Raw genomic sequence first — 23,668 nt, forward strand, 5'->3', positions numbered from 1 at the left:
CTGAGGCACCAATATACGGCTTTTCTCAACACAGCCTTAATTCCAGCTTCTGCCCTGTCCCTTACCTTGCCTTGTCCTATCAACACCCCATCTCCATTCCCCTCCCCAAAGGGTCGATGTGGAACAAATTGTCTCTTGTACTCAATTGTGAGAACCCCATGGTTTGGGGAGGGAGGGAAGGTCACCACCAGTGGAGTGGGGGTGAGAGGCTGGAATGGGCAACTGGCCTGAGGGTAAAACTCCACATTTCACAGGGCATATAGTTAATCACATGGTACTACTCCATGTCCCAGGGCAATGTGGCTTAGCAGTCAAGTCAACGTAAATGGGAATCATGGTTCCACTACTTACACATTTGTAAAATGGGAGGAGCTTCCGTCAGTTCTCAGACCCCACTGAAGTGGAGGATCAGTATATGTTAGTCTTTATCTCTTCCTCAGTCCTGGGATAGATGACTGAGGTTATAGCTGGGCCTGAACTCAAAGGTGTTTTGCTCTTTCCAACTCTTTTCTCTACCTAAGATTTCCAATATCCAAAAATGTTGTGGATTCTGAAGGCAGCACTTAACTTAGCTTTTTTTTTTTTTAAGTGCATCTGTAATAATAAATCCTGGTGTATGTGTGGATTCAAGGACCCTTTCAGTAACTCTGAGAATCAGTAAAGAACTTTAACCTGTGGGATGGGAATTGCTGAGCTAATCAGCTCAGCAAACTCAAGGATGGAATTTTTAAAAAGAAACTATTACCGGGTACTCAAGAAGAAAGGCAACAAGTAGAAAAGTTGTGAAAAGGATGTACACATGTCTCCGGTCTGATTTCTTTAACATCCGGCTGTTGCCTTGAAGGTGGTCAGGGCCAATAAACTCGCAACTTGGAGCTTAGAGCAGGAGAAGAAGCGAAAAAACAGGGCTTCCCTGGTGGTGCAGTAGTTAAGAACCTGCCTGCCAATGCTGGGAACGTGGGTTCAATCCCTGGTCCAGGAAGATCCCACATGCCACAGAGTAACTAATTCCGTGTGCCACAACTACTGAAGCCTGCACACCTAGAACCTATGCTGTGCAACAAGAGAAGCCACTGCGATGAGAATCCCGCGCACCACAACAAAGAGTAGCCCCCGCTCCCCACAACCAGAGGAAGCCCACACTCAGCAACAAAGACTCAACGCAGCCAATAAATATACATTTTTTTAAGTGAAAAAAAAAAATAGAGCTTCTGGAATCCCAGCACAAGTGATCCCATCTCATCTGGTGTTTCCTCCTCTATGTTTTGGCAAGGGTAAGACTTGGGTGACCTCTCCTGCAACCAAGTTCTTACAAATATTTTTAAAGTAATTAACAGTTCCCGGATTATACTTTCAACCTCTTACCACAGCTTCTCTGAGGTTCACCCCACCTGCTTTGGCCTCTCCTTGCTAGCATTGTCCAGCTCCCTCACATTCACAAAAAGCAGGTGCCTGGCTCTCTAGCTTCCTCTCTATTTCAATCTCTGCCATCTCTCTGGAAGATTTAATGTCCATATATATGACATTATATACGGATGTAAACATATACAGTAAAGTACATAGATCTTAAGTGTACAGTTTGATGACCTCTGGCAAATATATACACCCATGTATACAGCACTGAAGTTGAGATACAGATCACTTCCATCACCCTAGAAAATTCTCCTATGCCCCTCTTTGGTTAATCCCTTTCCCCTCCCAGGAGCAACTACTGATTTATACCCCTATAGATTAGTTTAATCTGTTCTTGAACTTCATACAAATGGAATCATATAGTATACACTCTTGTATCTGGCTTCCTTCATTCTGCGTAATATCTGTGAGGTTCATCTATGTTGTTCCAGGTATCAGCAGCTGAGTGGTATTTCATTATATGGATGTGCCACAGTTTTGTTTATCCATTCGCCTGATGATGTACAGTTGGGTTACTTCTATTTGTTTGATGTTATGAGTACTTCTCCTATGAACATTCTTGCACACAACTTGCAAATTACTTTTCAATACACTAATTTCACAGTTGCTTTGCCTTGTCCACTCCAACCATCACCTTGACTCTACACGAGTCAAGGATCTTTTCTCCATCTTACCTCTTCTTTCACAGGGACATAACAGCAATCAAACCCGAGTCCCTCCCACCTCCTGTACCCTCCACATGTGCTTTTACACCATTCTCCTGTTGGAAGACTTTTGGGTTGTTTCTCTTACTTTCATTTAACTAAGTGAGCATCTGTTATGGGCTCACATGGGCAATTCTGTCATAGCCACAGTATCAGCTACTGCTATTCTCTGTTGAGTCCCCAGTCTATATCTCCATCTTAATTTACACCTTTACCTCAGGCTTCTTTCTGAGATTTGAGTCCAGAATATCTAACTTCCCTCTAGACATCTCTCCCAGAATGTTCTGCAGGCATTTCAAAATTATCAGTGTCCACCCAAACCTGGTCAGCCTTCTATATTCCCCACCTCAGTGAATGGAAACAATCTACCCAGTCACTCAAAGCAAAATCCTGGGCCTTATCTGCCTTCTCCCTCCATTTCCCTGTCCAAATAAACTCCAAGTGCTATCCATCTGCCTCTGAGATATTTCAGTATCTTTTTCTGCCTCTTGATTCTCACTGCTAGTTAAGGTCCTCATCATCTCAGGATAAAACTAGGACAATTGCTTCTCTGCTGGACAGTGAGTTTCTTCTCGATATCCCTTCCACAACTCCCTCTCTGAGCATCAAGGCTCATCCATCTATTCAACTACGCCTTTACTGAGTGCCTTCCGTGTGCTGCTAGACATCCTATCTTTGTCTTCCCTGATCTCTCTTTCCCTCACCTCTCTCCTTATCTTTCATACATCTCTGTCCACAATTCTATTTTCTGTCTCACCATCTTTATTAATATTACTTGTTTCTTCCCTATCTCTCTACCTACATGCTGCATCTCTCTAAACATCTCTACCCCCCTACACACACACACACACACACACACACAAACACACACACACGTATGCAGGCACGCGTGCACACGTGAGCAAACATCTGCTTATTCACTAATTATTCATTCAACACATATTTAGTGAGCACCTTCCATTTGACAGACACCCTCTCTCTCTCCACATTTCCCTTTCTCTTCCCCCATCTGTCTCCACATCTCTTTCTGCTTTCCCATATTTCTCCACATTGTCCCTCCCACCCTTCCCCATCAGGACACCTCTCTCCCCCACCCCATCTCTCACCGTCTTTCTCCCCCATTTCTCTTCGAGTGGGAGAAGGAGCCAAGGCTGGCAAAGTGCTCACCTTTCCCTCTAGGGACTGTTCTCCCCTCCAACTAAGAAGCCATCCCTAACTCCACGAGGCCGGCTGGCTGGGACCACTGCTGTGTTGTCCTGGGTGCCTGCAGACTCTGTGCAAGGATCCTTGTTTTAAAAAAATGTAACCTACAATATTAAAGACTTTAACTCACATCTTTCAGGAACTGATAAATCAATCACATAAAAGCACTAAAGACATAAAAGAGTGAAAGCAGACAACTAACAAGCTTGATCTAACGGGACTGTAGAATATTAGAATAATTAGAAAAATTATAAAATATCCATTGTTTTCAGGTATACAGATAGATGTCTAGAAAAAAGAATCAAAATCGTTTAGAATACAATTGCTGAGCAAAATACATGACAACATAAAAGACTAACAAAGAATATTTATCATACGTTTGGAAATTTTAAAAATGCATTTCTAATTTATCTGTAAACTTTTTTTTTTAATTTTATTTTATTTATTTTTTTGGGGGGAGGTACACCAAGTTCAATCATCTGTTTTTATTGTAAACTTTTTAAAGTTAATTTATTTACATTTATTTTGGCTGTGCCAGGTCTGAGTTGCGGTATGCAGGATCTTTAGTTGCAGCATGAGGACTTCTTAGTTGTTGACATGTGCACTCTTAGTTGCAGCATGCATGCAGGATATAGTCCCCCAACCAGGGATCAAACCGGGTCCCCCTGCATTGGGAGCATGGAGTCCCACCCACTGGACCACTAGGGAAGTCCCTGTATTTCTAAACTTTAAAAACCTACTTCTAGAGGCAGCTCTCTTGGAGGCAGCAAGCGCGAGGCTGTGGAGTGCTAAGCCGAACATCGTTCCCTGCGTTCCCCAGACTATCGAACAATACAATCAAGATGGCTAAAGATGATCCCAAGAAACCAAAGGGCAAGATGTCTGCTTATGCTCTCTTTGTGCAGATGTGCAGAAAGGAACATAAGAAGAAAACCCCTGAGGTCCCTGTTAATTTTGCATAATTTTCCAAGAAGTGCTCTGGGAGGTGGAAGACAATGTCTGGGAAAGAGAAGTCTAAATTTGATGAAATGGCAAAGGCAGATAAAGTGCGCTATGGTCAGGAAATGAAGGATTACGAACCAGCTAAGGGAGGTAAGAAGAAGGACCCTAATGCCCCCAAGAGGCCACCATCTGGATTTTTCCTGTTCTGTTCCGAATTCCTCCCCAAGATCAAACCTACAAACCCTGGCATCTCCATTGGAGATGTAGCAAAGAAGCTGGGTGAGATGTGGAAATAACTTAAGTGACAGCGAGAAGCAGTCATACATCAACAAGGCAGCGAAGCTGAAGGAGAAGTAGAAGGATGTCGCAGACTATAAGTCTAAAGGGAAGTTTGATGGCGCCAATGGTCCTGCTAAAGTTGCTCGGAAAAAGGTGGAAGAGGAAGAGGAAGACAGTGAGGAGGAGGAGGAGGAATTAAAAAAAAAAAAAGCTGTTGATCAGTCTCTTTGTGAGTACCTTAGAGTAGGGAGCGCTGTGATTGACACACCTCTCGCCCCAGATGTGTCTGTTGCCCTCATTTGGTTTAATTACCCAGTTGGATCATGATCATATTGTAGTCTCTCAAAGTGCTCTAGCAATTGTCAGTGCTTTACATGAAGTGGCCATGGGTGTCTGGAGCACCCAGAAACTGTATCAAAGTTGTACGTATTTCCAAACATTTTTAAAACCAAAAGGCTCTCGTGTTCTCCTCACTCTGCGCACTTTGCTGTTGGTGTGACAAGGCATTTAAAGACGTTTCTGGCTTTTTTGTAATTTGTAAGGTGGTGTATTAACCCTATGGCCATTGGCTAGGAATCCCGAGTTCTCAGCTGTACATAATCTATAGTTTGTAAAAAGAACAAAGCAACCGAGACACACTCTTGACGCTCCTTGCTTGGTGTGGAGGCTGCGGGGGCGATGCCTTCCGGAGGGGCCATAGCTCAGGGCATGCACTGTGGGGCTGGACCTGTGGACGCTGCAGTGGGCATCCGTTTAGCTTCAGGTTGTCTTGTTTTTGTATATAGAGACATCGCATGCTGCTGCCATTCTTAGTTGTGGAAAAGCAGGGGTCAGCTGGCATGAGAAGTGTTTTGGATCCTTTTTAGTTGAAGTGCGGTAGTTTTAAACTGTTTGTTTTTTTAAACAAACCGTAGAACTCTTCACTGTCAGCAAAGCAAAGAGCCACTGCATCGATGAAAGTTCGAGAACTCTCTGTACTAAACAGGACCTGCCACGTTCTGTTATGTTTTTTTTGTATGTTTAGAATGCTGAAATGTTTTTGAAGTTAAACAGTATTACATTTAAAAAAAAAAAACCCTACTTCTAAGTAATTCAAATGTTAAAAGAAAATATAATGGAATTCAAATATTTTGAACTGGGAATTTCCTGGTGGTCCAGTGGTTAGGATTCCACGCTTTCACTGCCGGGCCCTGGGTCAGGGAACTAAGATCCCACAAGAGCTTCGCGTGGCCAAAAAAAAAAAAAATTTTTTTTTTAACTGAATGACAGTGAAAAGACTGCATATCTAAACTGTGGGATGCAGCTAAAACAATTCATGGAAGAAAGTAAATGTGAGGATTAGGAAAGAAAGTTTGAAAATCAATGAATTGAACAGCTATTTCAAGAAATTAGAATCAGTGCACAGAGTAGCCCCCCAAAATTTAGGAAGGAAATAATAAAGATATGTTTACAAATTAATGAACTAGAAAACAAAGAAATAATAAAGCAGAAAACAGACATGTTTACAGAGACTACTTATATTAAAAATCTCTGACCAAATTAGTAAATTCGTAAAGCAGAAAAAAAAGAGAAAAGGCATACACATGCACACAGAAAAGTTTTATTTATTTATTTATTTATTTATTTTTATGTTTGGCAGTTGATGTAGAACCACTCATCTATTCAAGCTTTCATCTATTTTCATTTATTTATTTATTGGCTGTGTTGGGTCTTTGTTGCTGCACTCAGGCTTTCTCTAGTTGCAGCGAGCAGGGGCTGCTCTCCATTTCGGTGCTTGGACTTCTCATTGCCGTGGCTTCTCTTGTGAAGCACAGGCGCTAGGGCGCTCAGGCTTCAGTAGTTGTGGCTCACAGGTTTAGTTGCTCTACGGCATGTGGACTTTTCCCAGACCAGGGATCAAACCCGTGTCCCCTGCACTGGCAGGCAGATTCTTAACCACTGCACCACCAGGGAAGTCCCAGAAAAGCAATCTATAGGGAATGTAATGTCTGATACATTAGATATTTAGATTGAAAATTTTGATAGATGAATAATTTTCTAGAAAAATATGTGACCAAAACTGACTCAAGAAAAAATTAGAAGCCTGATATACCTATAACCATTAAAGAAATTGAATCAGATGTTCAAAATTTAACCACCAAAAAATCACCAAGCCCAGACAGTTATGAATGCTCTCCCTTCAAAACAGAGACCATGCCAATCATACAAAATTTATTCTAGTGGCCAGTTAACAGGAAAAATTTCTCAACTTATTTCACGAGATTAATATAACCTTGCTACAAGAGCCAGGCAAGGATAATTTGAGAAAGGAAAATTATAAAATAATTTCCCTCATGAACATAGATGCAAGAAAAAAAAACTTAAAAATATTAGGAAACCTAAACCAGAATTGACTAAATAATATAAAACTTAACCGGGAATTCCCTGGCAGTCCAGTGGTTAGGACTTCGGGCTTCCACTGCAAGGGGCATGAGTTCAACCCCTGGTCAGGGAACTAAGATCCCACGTGCCGCACCGCAGCAGGGTGGAAAAAAAAAAACTTAACCAAAAAATACCTAGTTTCCATTCACACAACTCAGTGCATGAAGAGGAAGGAGGAACACCCATACGACCATCTCAATCAATACAATAAAAGCATTTTACAAAAGCTGTTCATGACAACTACTCAAATTTTTAAAACAGGGAAAAAAAACATTTCACAACAGTCATTTACGATTTTAAAAATTAGGAATGTACATCAAATGCCTCTCCTCTCCCAAGAAACTTAGTGTATATTTTTGAAATGGCTTTGTCTTTTTTTTTTCCTGTACATTTCCTCCGGTTCCTATTACTATCCGCTGTTACCCATCATCTCTGCTGGGTGTACTTGGATTTCTGATATGCAGCCTTCCTTCACTGCTAAAAGGCTATGCTAAGTTTTGTTGTTTTTGAATTCATGATGGAATTTGGGGCCACAATTTCCACCTGCTTGTGGCAATACCTTTCTGGTGTGTTGCCATCTGTTGGAAAATTGTGTTCTTTATCTTTTTTTTCATAGTTAATTGAACAGATGCGTTGGTCATTTCTTTTTGTCACTCGTATTTGAATGAGCTGGATTTTTCTAAACTATTAGCAGGAGGACCTTTGGGGTGGGCGCAGGATGGCTTTCCAGACTTACAAGTTCAAGGACTCCTCTTTTGCCATAACAATGGATAATTTCCTTAAATTTGGTTCCTTTGTGTAGCCACTAACTCCTTGGCCTCTGAGACCCTCTCCCAGTTAAGTAAGCATTTCCCCCCAACCTTAGGCTTCTTTATTTCACAGGAGACCTCACAGGCTGCTATCTCCCAAGCGCACCTAAGGGGGTGCACTTAATATTAGAAGGAGAATTTCGCTGCCACCTCTGGGTCCCTTTGGGTGATTTAAATGTTCTCGCTCCACCTTTATCAGTATTTGAATCTGTTCAGTCAGCACTGCCCTCAGCTTTTCCCTCCAGGGGCGAGGCCTTTCATCCCGGGAAGGAATATTTGCTTTTTTTTTCTTAGCAGCCACGGGGACCCTCCCTACTCCCCTGCTCTTCTCAGAGGCACTCCTGGGCACTGCCTACTCAGCGGGAAATTTGGTCACACAGAGACATAAATTGGAGTTTGTAGGTGCTCTGTATCTCCTAGCTTCACTGAACATGTAGCGCGCGTGTTTCCAATCTCTTTACAGGCGTCAAGAGGGGAAATTTAGAAATCAGCTGCTGGCATTTTCCCCTCAAAGCCCTACAAGGAGGCTTTGTAGAAAAGAAAAGGCTTCGGCAACAGCAACGTTGGTGAGCTGGTTATGGTTCTTCAGAGCTCTCCCTTGTAGCCTCAGAATCCTCACTTGTTTTCCCGCCTCAGGGAAAGCCTCTTGCTAACCAAGCCCCTGAGTCTGGTGCAAACACCAGGATGCCCTTTTGTTCCCTTACAATAAGAAATAGAGCTGCAGAGATCCGTTTCTTCCCAGCTCCCCACGCTCCGGCCCCCAGCCCACCGTGTCCTTCAGGGTCTCAAATTTGATTCATTGGCGGAGATCATTTATTTATTTATCTTTAAATATTTATTTAATTATTTGGCTGCACCGGGTCTTGGCTGCGGCATGCAGGATCTTTAGTCGTGGCATGTGGACTCTTAGTTGCTGCATGTGGAATCTAGTTCCCCAACCAGGGATCAAACCCGGGCCCCCTGCATTGGGAGTGCAGAGTCTTAGCCACTGGACCACCAGGGACATCTCCAGAGATAGTTAATTTACAAAGGTGTGGGTGGCATGTAGGGAAATCACAAGGGATACTGCAACCCAGGCCCAAAGAGATGAGGGGAGGAGAGATTACAGCAGTGGTTTTTACTCATTTTTTGCCACAAATCTCTTCAGCATTCTGGTAAAGTGTAAAATAAAAAAATACATAACAAAGAAAACAGTGACATTGAATTCCAGTTATCAAAATATTAATAAAATGTTGGGATAGAAAAAAATGTACTTATTACCACATTAAAAGACAAGAGATGTAAAATACAGGCAAATTGAAGGTAGATTTTAATTAAGATATATCCATGCAAAAGATATTGTTGCTGGCTTGAGTAAGAACTTTAAACTTTGACAAGGCAACACGTGTAATGTTGGATGTGAGAAGAGGATGCACATTTTTTTCTTTTCCAAATTCACAGACCACCTGAAACTTATTCCCTGAGCTTCTGAAACCTGGAAAAGGACAGTCATGTAGAGCAGATCGCCTGGAAAGGAGCATAGCCCATAGATGGAGGTGTCAGCCAGCCTGAAGTGACCTTGTGGGAAGGGAGCCAGAGGAATGAACACCCTTAACTTAATGTCCTCCCTCCTGCTGTTTTCCTGCCAGGCTCCCCATCAGCCAAAACAGCTAGAAGCCAGAGGTGCCCTTGATATGGTTAGTCTCCTGGGGCAGAGAACAGAGTGGGAGAGGGAAAATGCAGGGGCAAACAGGAGACATTCAGGCCCCCACACAGAGACAAGCTTTCTGGCCACCCTTGTATTTTCTTCATGTAGGTACACAGGGGGCCTGATTCAAACCAGCAGTTCCCCTGGAGCGTGTGGAACCGTGTCAAGGGCCTTTAGCAACACAGTGCAAGTTCCATGAAGAACTCTAACCACACAGGGTTCTAGCAGGTTGTTCCTTGAGCCAGCTCAGCATCCTCTCCCTGACTGCTTGGCTGGACACTAGCAACTGTTCTCAGTGACTCCTTCTTTCTGTCTCCGAGACTCACCAGCCCCACCACCCACTGATACGTACTTAAGCCATGTGGACACCTTCAGTGGGTACAGCAAGCCCTGAAGGCTTGGGGGTCACTCTATTGCTTTAGAGCCCGTGGCTCTCAACCTTGAGTGTATATCAGAATCATCTGAGGCACATATTAAAAAGCTATTGCTGGACCCCACCCCCAGGGTTTCCAATTCGGTAGGTCTGGGACAGGGCCCAACAATGTACGTTTCTAACATGTTTCCATGTGATACTGGTAGAAGGACCACTTGTTGAGAACCACTGATTTAAGGAGATTCTGCGTGTCTCTGCTCAGATCTAGATTTTGCAGCCTAACTGTCAGAGAGTTACCTACTTCCCTTATTTCCGGGTTCACAGCTGCTCCCTGACAGGTCTCCACCCAGAGGCCCTACCTCCTCTTCAGCCCTGACTGCAGACTGTGAGCTCGCCCTCTCTGTGGTCCAGCGGGCCAGCCCCTGGGTTTGGGTGTGTGGTGTCTTCTTGCATCTCTGTTCTTCACAGGCTTTCCCACATCTGTGCTTACGCTGAGTTTCATTCACCACTCACTTGCCCACCTAGTCACTCTTTACTCTTCATTTTTGTCCCATGGTCAGAGCAGCTGTCACTTTCTCTTTCCCAGGAAGTTTTTCTGAGCGTCTAAGTTCTATCTCACCTTGGTAGTCTGCCAAGTCACCCTCAAGGGAAAGACTACCCTGGGAGGCAATCTCAGTCCAAATAAAAGCCAGATTCTGGGCTTCCTAGGTGGTGCAGTGGTTAAGAATCCGCCTGCCAATGCAGGGCACACAGATTCAAGCCCTGCTCCCGGAAGATCCCACATGCCGCGGAGCAACTAAGCCCGTGCGCCACAACTATTGAGCCTGTGCTCTAGAGCCCGTGAGCCACAACTATTGAGCCCCTGTGCTGCAACTACTGAAGCCCATGTGCCTAGAGCCCATGCTCCGCAACAAGAGAAGCCACGGCAATGAGGAGCCCACACACCACAACGAAGAGTAGCCCCCCACTCACTGCAACTAAAGAAAGCCCGTGCATAGCAAAAAAGACCCAACACAGCTAATAAAATAAATAAATAAATTTATAAAATAAAAGCCAGATTCCTCCTGACGGCTTACAAGGCCCTACGCAATCTGGCCTCATCCCCTATCTCTGTTTCCCCTCACACACCCGGCTCCACTACACTGGCCTTCCTGCTGTTTCACGAATACTCAGATATCCAGACATGTCCTCACTTTAGGACATTTGTATGTGCTGTTCCCTCTGCCTGAAATGCTCCCCTCCTATATGTCTACGTGGCTTATTCCCTCACCTCCTTGAAATCTTTGCTCGAATATCACTTTCTCAAAGAAGCCTCCCTCAGCACCCTATTTCAATCTGCAGCCTGCACAGCCCTTCCTGTCTCCCTCCCTACTTTGTTCTCCATAGGCACCTGCCACCTTTAATATACTTGTTTATTTTTATTGTCTGTCTTCCCCAATTAGACTGTCCATGAGGACAAGAGTTTACATTTATTTGGTTCACTGGGTGTAGAAAGGTGCCTGGCATATAGTAAGTACTCAATAAATATTTGTTGAATGAACATATGAATTAAAAAAATGGATATCCCCCACTAGGCACCGAGACCGTCAGGAGGGCAGGGTTGCAGCTTTCTCTGTAGGGGGAGAGGAAGCTGTAATAAAGGGAACTCAAGAGGCCAGAGCCCCCTCCAGCATCTCCCCCACCCATGTGGGTCAGGGAGAGGGCAGTGAGAGATGAAAACTCCCAGCTGCAGAAGGGAAAATACGTTGGGGGCAGGAGAGAGATGGAAAAGTATGTCCATCAATGCTGGGGCAGCGTGGCTGGACCTCGGGGCGGGGAGTTTAGACAAAAGTGTCTCAGTGAGGGGGACGCACTGTCCTCACCTCCTCTGGAAGCCACCAGCCAAAAACAGCAGCAAAGAGGATAAAGAGTGTGCCTAGGGAGGGCATTTATCGGAGGCTACTCCCTACTCTGTTGAACCCACAGTGACTAGCACCCCCCCCACACACACACCCCTAACGTTGGCCTCCGCCCCTGGCTCTTGTGTCCACCAATGCTGTCTCTCTCAGCATCACTGGCTACTACTTTTTTTTTGGCCGCGCCATGCGGCTTGTGGGATTTTAGTTCCCTGACCAGGGGTTGAACGCAGGTCCTCAGCAGTGACAGCGCCAGAGTCCTAACCACTGGAGCACCAGGGAATTCCCCCAAAGAATCTAGTTAAATTCTCAAATCCCAGAGCTCTGTAGGTTTTACTGAAAATTTCAAAGGAGATAAGATGAAGGGATTACGTTGCACATCCCAAAGCAAATAAACAAAGACTCCTTTGTCAGACACTTCCACATTTCCAAGGGCCTCTCTGGAGCTGCCAGGCTGGAAGTGAAGTACACCTCCCTTTCCAGACCCTGCACCCACCTTGCCACCCTCCCAGATCTGCCAGCGACTTCAGGTTCTTCTCCCATCCACAGCACAGAAAAATTCAGTCAGCCTTTCCTTAGCTCCCTATCCAAACCTGCGTGTCCAGACTTGTAAAACCTGGGCCTCAGTCACCTGAACCTCCAGACTCTTCAAACATTCTTTGTTCCTGAGAATAAATGCCCCTGGGGTCTTACTGACCTTCCCCCCTATTCTGGTGGCTTATCAAAATATTTCTTTCATGCACACACTGGGCTCCCCTTAAGAGGAATTAAGGAGAGTGTAATTTTCTCATCTCCTCTCTACACCCAGCTCCCCCTTCTTCCTCGGTGCTAGTGTCAGCAAAACCTGATGGGGAAGTGAGGCCTGGGACTTAGAGGAGGAGGGAATGAGGGGAAAGGGGAAGTTTGGGAGGGAGGCCTCCAGGAAGCCGGTGGGAGAGGAGAGCCAGCAGACAGAGAGGCATCCACCCTGGTCTGTCTCCTCCAGCATCTCCACCAGCATCCGCTGAGCTATGAGCCAAACCAGGGATTTACAGGGTAGGGAAGGTGGGATAGGCAGGATCCTAAAATGGGAGAAAGGAGGTGGACAGTCCCGGGCCGGGGGCTGGGAAGCTGGCCTATGAAGGCAGAATTGTGATGGCTTCAGGCTGGGCTTAGGGGTGAGGAGAGGAGACGTGCAAGTGGGGGTGGGCGGTGGGGGGAGGGAGGCTACATTAACCTTTGCGCCCCTTCAGGAGGTAAAGCCTTTGGGCTGCTGAAGGCCCAGCAGGAAGAGAGACTGGATGAAATCAACAAGGTAAAAGGAAGAACTAAGGGGCAGCGGAGGTGGGGGGTGGCGGGGGTTGACCCGAAGGGCCTACCCAGGCTCTTGCTTTCCCCCCACAGCAATTCCTGGATGATCCCAAATATAGCAGTGATGAGGACCTGCCCTCCAAACTGGAAGCCTTCAAGAGTGAGGGGAAAACTATAGGGGTGGAGCAGGGGGTGAGGAGGGTAGGATTTCCCCAAGAAGAGAGGGGACAGCAGAAAGAAAAGTGGTGGGAAAAAGGAAGGCTGCCTCTATTGCTGCCCTAGTTACAGTCCCTTTCCCCAGCCTGCCGCTCTCAGTGTCCCCTCTAGTTCCCTATAGCTTCACAGGGCCCCTCAGCTCTCCAATACCCACTTCCTCTACCTGCCCCACCTCTTCCTCATCTTCTCCCCCACCTAGCGCTCGGTCAACCCCCGCCCCCGGCCCTGCCTGTGAGCCTCCAGCCAGAGCTTACCCTCTCTGCTTTCTCCCCTCACCCAGAGAAATACATGGAGTTTGACCTAAATGGAAACGGAGATATCGGTGAGAAAATGGTGATCTGGGAGGCGTGCACAGGTCTGGGAAGAGGGAGGTCTTTCCCCCAGTGCTCCATTCCCAATGGTCTGGGAGAGGGCTAGTCACCAGGGCAGGAGGGGGAATGGGAATGAGGAGGTGGAGGCGACCGAGTGAGAGAGGCTCCCTCTCTTCTTACCCCCATCCTCTGCCTCCAGATATCATGTCCCTGAAGCGAATGCTGGAGAAACTTGGGGTCCCCAAGACCCACTTGGAGCTAAAGAAATTAATCAGTGAGGTATCCAGTGGCCCTGGGGAGACTTTCAGCTACACTGACTTTCTCAAGATGATGTTGGGCAAGAGATCTGCCATCCTAAAAATGTAAGGATCCAGTTCCAACCTCCCCTATACTTATCTGTCCTTCCCCCACCCCCCACCTCTGTCCCCAGGCTCAGCTTCTACACATTACTCAGCATGCACTTCTCTTCTGTTTTTTGAGAGACCCTTCCAAGGTCCTAACCTCATTCATGGTTCTGGTCCCCACAGCCCCCAGCAGTCCCACTCCTGCCCTTTGGCCTTCTCCTCCCACCTTCACAACCCTCATCCTTTTCTGGGCTTTCACAGCAGCCTAAAATTTATTCTCTTGAGAGGACTGTCCCCTGATCCCTGTGTCTCTTCCCACCTCAACCAGGATCCTGATGTATGAAGAGAAAGCAAGAGAACAGGAGAAGCCAACTGGTCCCCCAGCCAAGAAAGCTATCTCTGAGTTACCCTGATTTGTGGTGAGGGAGATGCGGTGGGATGGAAGGGGCTTCTAGTGACTCTAACATGGAAAAAGAGGACAAAAATTGTGAACCAGAGCCAAACTAATTTAAATAAATTATCCTCCTTTGGATCAACTCAACTTGGTCACTGTTCGGGGGGATTTTTCTTTCCTGGGTTTGGGAAGAAGTGAAGCATCTTTGAGGGAAGGGTAGCAAGGATTTGCCCATATGAGCAATCCATCAACCATTCTGTAGTATGTCTACTGCAGCAGGTGGTTTTGTACACCAAGTGGGATTCCAGATGTATAAGACAGCCTTGACCTCAAGGAGTTTAAGTGGGATGAAAAGACATGTACAGATAAAAAAGTGTACTACCCAAGCTCATGATGAAGAGCAAGGATTACCTTGAACCAACATTCTCTGTGACTATAAGCTTTGTAACCTCAACAAATCATTCAGCCTGAGTCTTTACTTGAAAATGAGAATATTATGATCTACCCTGCAGTGCCTGACATATCATAAGCCCTCAATAATGTTTAAAACTTGAATGAATAGATGGATGGATAGATGAAAGAACTGGTGTTATTGAGTTAAGTATTTACGACACTATAAAGCCTGATAATTTAAGCGAAAATGAGTCTTGAGGTCGTTTTGGGGACAAGCTACAAAAACTGAGTCTATCTAATAAAAGGAAAAGGGGCGTGTATCAGGAGAGTACTGAGGGCAGATTCCAGGGGTACAGGATCCCTGGATGACAGAAAGAGTTAAATAGCCAACTCCAGGGAAGGCAGGAACCTGAGAGTTTCCAGGCCTTTGGTGAGGCTATTCTTGGACTTTTCCTCAAAGGGATCCAGATGTGTTAATTCCAGCAACTCCCAGTCATTGGTCACTATTTCAGATTTCCTTATTCCCTGAAAAGCAAGAATCCAATTGGCCCAGCTTGTTTCATGTACCGAGGACAGACCAGGCCCCTAGGGCCACCCATGTTAGCCCTTTCCAAAGGTAAAGCCAGGTTGGCATCCTAAAGAGTGCTATGGTAACTGTATAGGACTTCAGATGAGGAAGAGATCAATGTAGGTTAAATAAAATATATGAATATAACAAAATTAATAGCTATCCTTTATTGAGCACCTACTATATACTGGGTAGATGCTTTCTGTGTATTAACTCATTTAATCTTCCCAACAACTCTGATGACACCAAGGAGGGTAGAAAGGATCTGGGGCTTAAACAATTTGTTCATTCAGGATAAATAAATTGGGTTATATTTCCACAATGGACTATTATTATACAGCAATAAGAATGAACAAACTACAACTACATGCAACAATGTGGATCAATTTTATTAATACAATGTTGAGCAAAAGAAGGCAGACATGAGAGAAACCTCACTGTACAATTCCATTTCTATAAAGTGCAAAACAAAGTAAATTATTTATATATATTGTTAGAAGTCAAGATAGTAGTTAGCCTCGGGGGAGCGCAGTGACTAGAAGAGGACCTTGGGCAGCTTCTGTGCTAGTTAAGTTTTTACTTTTGGTTACATGTTCTGCTCAGTTTGTGAGGTTATTAAAATGTCACATATATATAAAATACACATATATACGACACACTTTGATAAGATTTTAAAAATCACTTGTTGGGCATTAAGTATATTCCATTCCCTATTCCAGGTGCTTGAGTGAACAAAACACAGATCCTTGCTTTTGTGAAGTTTATGTTCTATTGTGGGAACTGGTATGGGTGGAGGACAGACAATAAAAAGTAAACACAATTTAAAATTTACACAATCTATTAGAAAATGACAAGGATTATGAAAAAAAAGAGAAGGTAGAGCAGGTAAAAGGGAATCAGGGTGCCAGGATAGTCATGGAAGATTAAAATTTTGAAAGGGTAATCAGGAGTGGCCTCACTGAGGAGGTGACCAACACTGAGCAAAAACTTCCAGGAAATAAAGCAGTGAGTCATGCAGGTTTCTGGGGGGAAAGCCAGCTGGGCAGAGGGAAAAGGAGCGGAAGGGCCCTAGGGTGAGACAGGCCTGTGCAGACAGGGAGAGTAATAAAATCAGTAACATAATAGGTGGCCAAGTCATCTAGGGTCTTGTAGCCCGCAGTAAGGACTTTGGCTATTATTCTGAGAGCAATGGAGAGGCACTGCAGGACTCTGAGCAAAGGAATGCTTTGAAACCTCCTCTGAGAAATGGCCCACTCTGACTGCAGTGTAGAGAATAGACTCAGGAAGACCAGTTAGGAGGCTGTTACTGTAACCCAGGTGAGAGAGGAGGATGGCGCAGATCAAAGTGGAAGTAGTGGAAGTGAAGAGGTTAGATTCTGCATAATTTCTCAAGATAGGATTTCCTGTCTGATTGAAAGTAGAGAATGAGATAAAGAAAGGAGTCAATGAAGTTTCCAGGGTTTTTGACTTAACTGGAATTTTTTTAAAATTAATTTTTATTGGAGTATAGTTGCTTTACCATGTTGTGTTGGTTTAACTGTAATTTTTAAATTGTCATCAGCTGAGATGGTTAAGGCTGTGGCTAGAGCAGGTATTGAAGGACTAGAGATCAAAATGTTCAGTTCTGGACACACTGAATTTGAAATGATCTGTTAGATACCCAAGAGGTGATGTCAGGTACATAGTCTGATGAAGATACACATTTGGGAGTCATCAGCATATAAATGTTATTTCAAGCCATGAGACTGATGTCCTTGACATACGCAGTTTGGGCAGAAGGTGGGGATGATGGCTTGACTGGAATGGATTTAAGAAAGAATGAGAGGAGAGAAATTGGGAGACCGTGTATATGGATAGCTCTTCCAAGAAACTTTGCTGTGGTAACTGACCAGGGAAAGGGGACAAGAGAATCATTTTGAAAGTTTGAGAGGGACTTCCCTGCTGGTCCAGTGGTTAAGAATCTGCCTTCCAACGCTGGGGACGTGGGTTCAATCCCTGATCGGGGAACTAAGATCCTGCATGCTGCGGGGCAAGTTAGCCAGTGCATCACAACTACTGAGCCTGTGCGCCACAACTAGAGAAGCCCACTGCAACTAAGAGCCTGTGTGCCACAACAAAGACCCAGCATAGCCAAAATTAAAAATTTGAAAAAGAAAAAAGAAAGTCTGAGAACTAAAGTCATCTCAACCATCTTAATGAGCCTCAGGATAAAATTCTTACCAAATCCTTGCTAAATTTTCTGCTCTCATTTTCCATAACGGACAAGCAATCCCTTAACTTAGTCACACCAGCCTAGGCATAGGTTCCAAACCTACGCCTCTACTTATCAGTTCACTGGACCCAAGGTGTGCACTCTCTCCTCAAACTTGGCTAAATCTTTTATTTTATTTTATTTTATTTATTTGGCTGTGTCGGGTCTTAGTTGTGGCACATGGTATCTTTGTTGTGGCATGTGGGATCTTTTGTTGTGGTGCGTGAGCTCCTCGTTGCGTTGTGTGGGCTCCGTAGCATGCAGGCTCAGTAGTTGCAGCACACGGGCTTAGTTGCCCCATAGCAAGTGTGATCTTAGTTCCCCGACCAGGGATCAAACCTGCGTCCCCTGCATTGGAAGGCAGATTCTTAACCACTGGACCACCAGGGAAGTACCTTGCCTAAATCTTTTTTCTTTTTTTCAGCTGTGTTAGGTCTTCACTGCTGCAGGCGGACTTTCTCTAGTTGTGGTGAGTGGCGGCTACACTTCGTTGCAGTGTGCAGGCTTCTCATTGCAGTGGCTTCTCTTCCTGCAGGGCACAGGCTCTAGGTGCACGGGCTTCAGTAGCTGCAGCACTCGGCCTCAGGAGTTGCAGCACATGGGATCTAGAGCGCAGGCTCAGTAGTTGTGACACATGGTCTTAGTTGCTCCGCTGCATGTGGGATCTTCCAGGAGCAGGGATTGAACCGGTGTCTCCTGCGTTGGCAGGCAGATTCTTAACCACTGCACTGCCAGAGAAGTCCCCCTTGGCTAAATCTTAAGTAGTTCTTCGTATCACTTAATAAGAGTCACATTTTTCTAGGAGCATTTCTGAACCTGCCCAGGCACGATCTGATTTTTATTACTCTACTTCTGTGATATTCTGTGCATATCTCTGGTGTCTTCAGAACATAGTTGTTGACAGTGGATCACGGAAGAAATCAAAGAGGAAATTTAAAAAGCTGGAGACAAATGAAAACGAAAACACAATGTTCCAAAATCATGGGATACAGCAAAAACATTTCTAAGAGAGACATTTACAACGACACAATTCAACCCCAGGAAACAGGAAAAACCTCAGATAAACAATCTAACTTTACACCTAAAGGAACGAGATAAAGTAGAACAAAACCCAAAATTAGTAGAAGGAAAGAAATAATAAAGATGAGAACAGAGATAAATGAAATAGAGACAAAAATAGAAAAGATCAATGAAACTAAGAGCTGTTCTTTGAAAAGAAAAAATTGATAAAACTTTTAGCCAGACTCATCAAGAAAAAGAGAGAGGGCCCAAATCAATAAAATCAGAAATGAAAAAGGAGAAATTACATCTGATACCACAGAAATACAAAGGATCATAAGAAATTGCTACAAATAATTATATGCCAATAAAATGGACAACCTAGAGAAAAGGACAAATTCCTAGATATGTACAATCTCCCAAGACTGAATCAGGAAGAAATAGAAAATATGAACACACCAGTTACCAGTAATGAAATTGAATCAGTAATTAAAAAAAATCTTCCCAACAAATAAAACTCTAGAACCACAATGCTTCTAACTAAAGATGAATTCTACCAAACACTTAAAGAAGAGTTACCATCCATCCTTCTCAAACTACTCCAAAAAACTGCAGAGGAAGGAACATTTATGAACTCATACTCAGGCCAGTATCACCCTGATACCAAAACCAGGTAAAGGTATCACACAAGGAAATAAAAATTATAGGCCAGGGCTTCCCTGGTGGCGCAATGGTTAAGAATCCGCCTGCCAACACAGGGGACACGGGTTCAATCCCTCGTCTGGAAAGATCCCACATGCAGCGGAGCAACTAAGACCATGTGCCACAACTACTGAGCCTGGGCTCTGGAGCCCATGAGCTACAACTACTGAGCCCACGTGCCACAACTACTGAAGCCTGTGCACCTAGAGCCCATGCTCTGCAACAAGAGAAGCCATCGCACTGAGAAGCCCACATACCACAACAAAGAGTAGCCCCCGCTCTCCATAACTAGAGAAAGACCACGCGCAGCAACAAAGATCCGACGCAGCCAAAAAAGAAAAGAAAAGAAAAGAAAACTACAGGCCAATACCATTGATGAACAGAGATGCAAAAATCCTCAAAAAATATTAGGAAATGGAATTCAATGATGCATTAAAAGGACTGTACACCATGATCAAGTAGGATTTATCCAAGGGATGCAAGGATGGATCAATGTTCACAAATTGATCAATGTGATACATCACATTAACAAACTAAGGAATAAAAATCATATGGTCATTTCAATAGATGCAGGTAAAGCTTATGACAAAGGCAACATTCATTTATGATTAAAACTCTCCAGAAAGTAGGTATAGAGAGAACATACCTCAAAATAATAACAGCCATATATGACAAGCCCACTGCTAACATTGTACTCAATGGTGAAAAGCTGAAACATATCCTCTAAGATCAGCAAAAATACAAGGATGACCACTTTCATTCAACATAGTATTGGAAGTTCTAGCCACAATAATCAGACAAGAAAAAGAAATAAGAGGAATGCAAATTGGAAAGGAAAAAGTAAAAATGTCAGTTTGAAGACGACATGATACTATACATGGAAAATTCTAAAGATGCCACCAAGAAACTATGAATCTGGTAAAGACGCAGGATACAAAATTAACATACAGAAATCTGTTGCATTTCTACACACTACCAATGAACTATCAGAAAGAGAAATTAAGAAAATAATCCCATTTACAATCACATCAAAAAGAATAAAATACCTAGCAATAAATCTAACTAAGGAGGCAAAAGATCTGTACTCAGAAATCTATAAGACACTGATGAAAGAAATTGAAGACAACACAAACAAATGGAAAGACATATCATGCTCATGAAATGGAAGAATTAATATTGTTAAAATGACTATGCTGGGACTTCCTAGGTGGCACAGTGGTTAAGAATCCACCTGCCTGTGCAGGGGACATGGGTTCCATCCCTGGTCTGGGAAGATTCCACATGCTGTGGAGCTACTGAGCCCATGCACCACAGCTGGTAAGCCTGTGCTCTAGAGCCCGTGAGCCACAACTAATGAGCCCATGTGCTGCAGCCACTGAAGCCCACGTGCCTAAAGCCCATGCTCTGTAACAAGAGACGCCACAGCAGTGAGAAGCCTGCGCACCACAACAAAGAGTAGCCCCAACTCACTGCAACTAGAGAAAGCCCGCACACAATAAGGAAGACCCAATATAAATAAATTTTTTAAAAAAAGAAAAACTGATTGAAATTTTCCCCACTTTTTTTTGAAAGCTATAAACCCACAGAAGCCTGTGTACCACAACAAAGAGTAGCCCCCACTCACTGCAACTAGAGAAAGCCCACACACAGTAACAAAGACCCAATGCAGCCATAAATAAATAAGTAAATAAATAAATTTATATAAAAAATGACTATGCTACCCAAGGCCATCTACAGATTCAATCCAATCCCTGTCAAAATACCAATAGCATTTTTCACAGAACTAGAACAAATAATTCTAAAATTTGTATGGAAAGACCCTGTAAATTCACAACAATCTTGAGAATGAACAAGCTGGAGGTATGATACTCCCTGATTTCAAACTACACTACAAAGCTATAATCAAAACAGTATGGTAATGGCACAAAAAAATACACATAGATCAATGGAACAGAATAGAGAGTCCAGAAATGAACCCACACCGATATGGTCAATTAATCTAGGGAAAAGGAGGCAAGAATATACAATGGGGAAAGATAGCCTCTTCAATCAATGGTGTTGAAAACTGAACAGCTACATTCAAAAGAATCATACTGGACTACTTTCTCATACCATATACAAAAATAACTCAAAATGGATTCAAGATTTAAACGTAAGACCTGAAACCATAAAACTTCTAAATGAAAACATATGCAGTATGCTCTTTGACATGAGTCTTAGCAATATTTTTTTAATATGTCTCCTCAGACAAGGGAAACAAAAGCAAAAATAAAGAAATAGGACTATATCAAACCAAAAAGCTTTTGCATAGTGAAGGAAATTATCAACAAAGTGAAAAGGCTGCCTGCAGAATGGGATTAGACATTTGCAAATGATATATCTGATAAGGGGTTAATATCCAAAATAAACAAAGAACTCCTACAACTCAATAACAAAAACAAACAAAAAAACAATTAAAAAATGGGCAGAGGACCTGAACAGACATTTTCCAAAGACATAAAGATGGCCAACAGGCACATGAAAAGATGCTCAACATCACTAATCATCAGGGAAAGACAAGTGCAAAACACAATGAAACACCACCTCACACCTGTCAGAATGGTTATTATCAAAAAGACTACAAATAACAAGTGTTGGCAAAAAGGAGAAAAGGGAACCCTCTTGCAGTATTGGTGGGAATGTAAACTGGAGCAGCCACTATGGAAAACAACATGGAGATTCCTCAAAAACCTAAAAAATAGATCTACCATATGATCCAGTAATTCTACTCCTGTGTATTTATCTGAAAAAAAGTGAAAACATCAATTCAAAAAGTTATATACAACGCTATGTTCATTGAAGCATTATTTATCATAGTCAAGATATGGAAGCAACCTAAGTGAATGGATAAAGAAAATGTAGTATAGATGCACAATGGAATATTACTGAGCCATGAAAAAGAATGAAATCTTGCTATTTGTGTCAATGTGGTGGACCTAGAGGGTATCACGCTAACTGAAATAAGTCAGATACAGGAAAATACTGTATGATTTCACGTATGTGGGATCTGTAAAACATAAACAAATGTAACAAAGCAGGAACAGAGTCATAGATACAGAGAACAAACACATAGTTGGGGAGCAGGGGGAGGAGGAGGAGAGAAACAGGTAAAGGAGATTAAGTGATAGACACTTCCAGTTACAAAATAATTGAGTCATGGGTGTGAAATGAACAGTATGGGAAATATAGTCAATAACTATATATGGTGACAGATGATAACTAGACTTAAGATGGTGATCATTTTGAAATATCAAATCACTACGTTGTGTACAAAGAACGAACAAATTATTGTAAGCCAATTATACTTCAAAAACAAACGAACTCATAGAGAAAGAGATCAGATTTGTGGTGGGGGGATGGATGAAGGCAGTCAGAATGTACCAACTTCCAGTTACATTAAATACTAAGGATGTAGCATACAGCATGATAAATATAATTAAAACTGATGAAAGTTGTTAAGAGAGTAAATTCTCAGAGTTCTCATCACAAAGGAAAAAAAATACACTTTTTCCTATTTAAGTTTGTAACTTTACCCGATGATGGATGTCCACTAAATACTGTGGTAATCATTTCATGATGTTGGTAAGTCAAATCATTATGCTGCATACCTTAAATTTATACAGCGCTGTGTGTCAATCATCTCAATACAACTGGAAGAAAAAATAATGTATCATTATTGGCTCATCAATTGTAACAAATGTGCCACACCAATGCACGATGTTAATAATATGGAAAACGGAGACGGGGAAGGTGTATAGGAGCATTCTCTGAACTTTCTGCTCAATTGTTCTGTAAACTTAAAACCGCTCCAGTAAAAATCTATTTTATATATTTTTAACGGTTAAAAAAACATAGCTGTTGAATGATTTGCTGAACAGGTAGTAGGTCTGATTGGAGCAGATAATAAGAGACAAAGGAGGGAAATGGTAGTGCATTTCGCAGAATTAAACCCGTTGTGAAGCGAACGCAAACTACCAATAACATCAGATATACAAATATATTCATGAAAATTATAATTATAAAATTAAATGCCCATCATTGGTTGCCAATATTTTGATGAATAGGTTATTCGTAGCTTATCTTTGTTCAAATGATTTGCATATATTATGCAAATAAGTAGAACTGCCCACAGAATGCCTATGCTGCGTGATGCACTCGCCTGGACCCTTGGATTGGCCTGTCAACCCACCTTATTTGCATGACGTGATTTAATAAATGAAGGCCCCGCCCCCTGGTGCTTTCACCTCTCGCGAAGAGATGCGTGAGTTAGGGCTTTTCCCTGGTTTCGTAAGCTCCGCCCTCCGACAGCTAATCCCTTCCGCCCCGTCTTCTAGCTCCGTCTCCTTCGCGGAAAGCACCACAGGCCTAGCATCGTTTCCTTCCACTCTCGGCGTCCCTACGTCTCTCCGTTCCCATCTTTCCACCAACGCACGAC

The 23,668-nt window shown here is 43.3% G+C and overlaps 1 protein-coding gene, 1 long non-coding RNA gene and 1 pseudogene across 4 annotated transcripts; 2 read left to right on the forward strand and 1 right to left on the reverse strand.

Moving 5' to 3' along the window:
* The first annotated feature begins 4,078 nt into the window (after positions 1-4,078).
* LOC130831636 (high mobility group protein B3-like) lies at positions 4,079-4,619 on the forward strand (annotated as a pseudogene).
* Positions 4,620-12,513: 7,894 nt separating this feature from the next.
* AIF1 (allograft inflammatory factor 1) lies at positions 12,514-14,422 on the forward strand. Of its 2 annotated transcripts, none has more exons than XM_057699348.1 (6): positions 12,514-12,761; positions 12,959-13,020; positions 13,110-13,176; positions 13,513-13,554; positions 13,743-13,905; positions 14,216-14,422. In XM_057699348.1, exons 1-6 carry the CDS (start codon positions 12,737-12,739, stop codon positions 14,298-14,300), a joined length of 444 nt encoding a protein of 147 aa, XP_057555331.1. In that variant the 5' UTR covers positions 12,514-12,736; the 3' UTR covers positions 14,301-14,422. The 2 variants fall into 2 exon arrangements, with proteins under 2 accessions (XP_057555331.1, XP_057555330.1); XM_057699347.1 differs by having other exon boundaries at positions 12,632-12,761; positions 13,089-13,176.
* Positions 14,423-15,626: 1,204 nt separating this feature from the next.
* Positions 15,627-23,666, reverse strand: LOC130831196 (uncharacterized). 2 transcript variants are annotated; one of them, XR_009047998.1, is made up of 3 exons: positions 23,478-23,666; positions 22,842-22,883; positions 15,627-18,434 (listed from the first exon to the last, which is right to left on the reverse strand). It is a non-coding gene; the product is annotated as an uncharacterized LOC130831196 (long non-coding RNA). The 2 variants fall into 2 exon arrangements; XR_009047999.1 differs by having other exon boundaries at positions 23,423-23,666.
* Positions 23,667-23,668: the final 2 nt, after the last annotated feature.

Source organism: Hippopotamus amphibius, chromosome 11 (genome assembly GCF_030028045.1).
Source record: "Hippopotamus amphibius kiboko isolate mHipAmp2 chromosome 11, mHipAmp2.hap2, whole genome shotgun sequence".
NCBI classification, from domain to species: Eukaryota; Metazoa; Chordata; class Mammalia; order Artiodactyla; family Hippopotamidae; genus Hippopotamus; species Hippopotamus amphibius.

Coding starts and splice junctions, on each gene's coding strand:
- AIF1 (XM_057699347.1), top strand. CDS start 12,737: ATGAGCCAAACCAGGGATTTACAGG. Junction 13,021..13,088: donor GACTGGATGAAATCAACAAG/GTAAAAGGAAGA, acceptor GGGCCTACCCAG/GCTCTTGCTTTCCCCCCACA. Junction 13,906..14,215: donor AGATCTGCCATCCTAAAAAT/GTAAGGATCCAG, acceptor CACCTCAACCAG/GATCCTGATGTATGAAGAGA.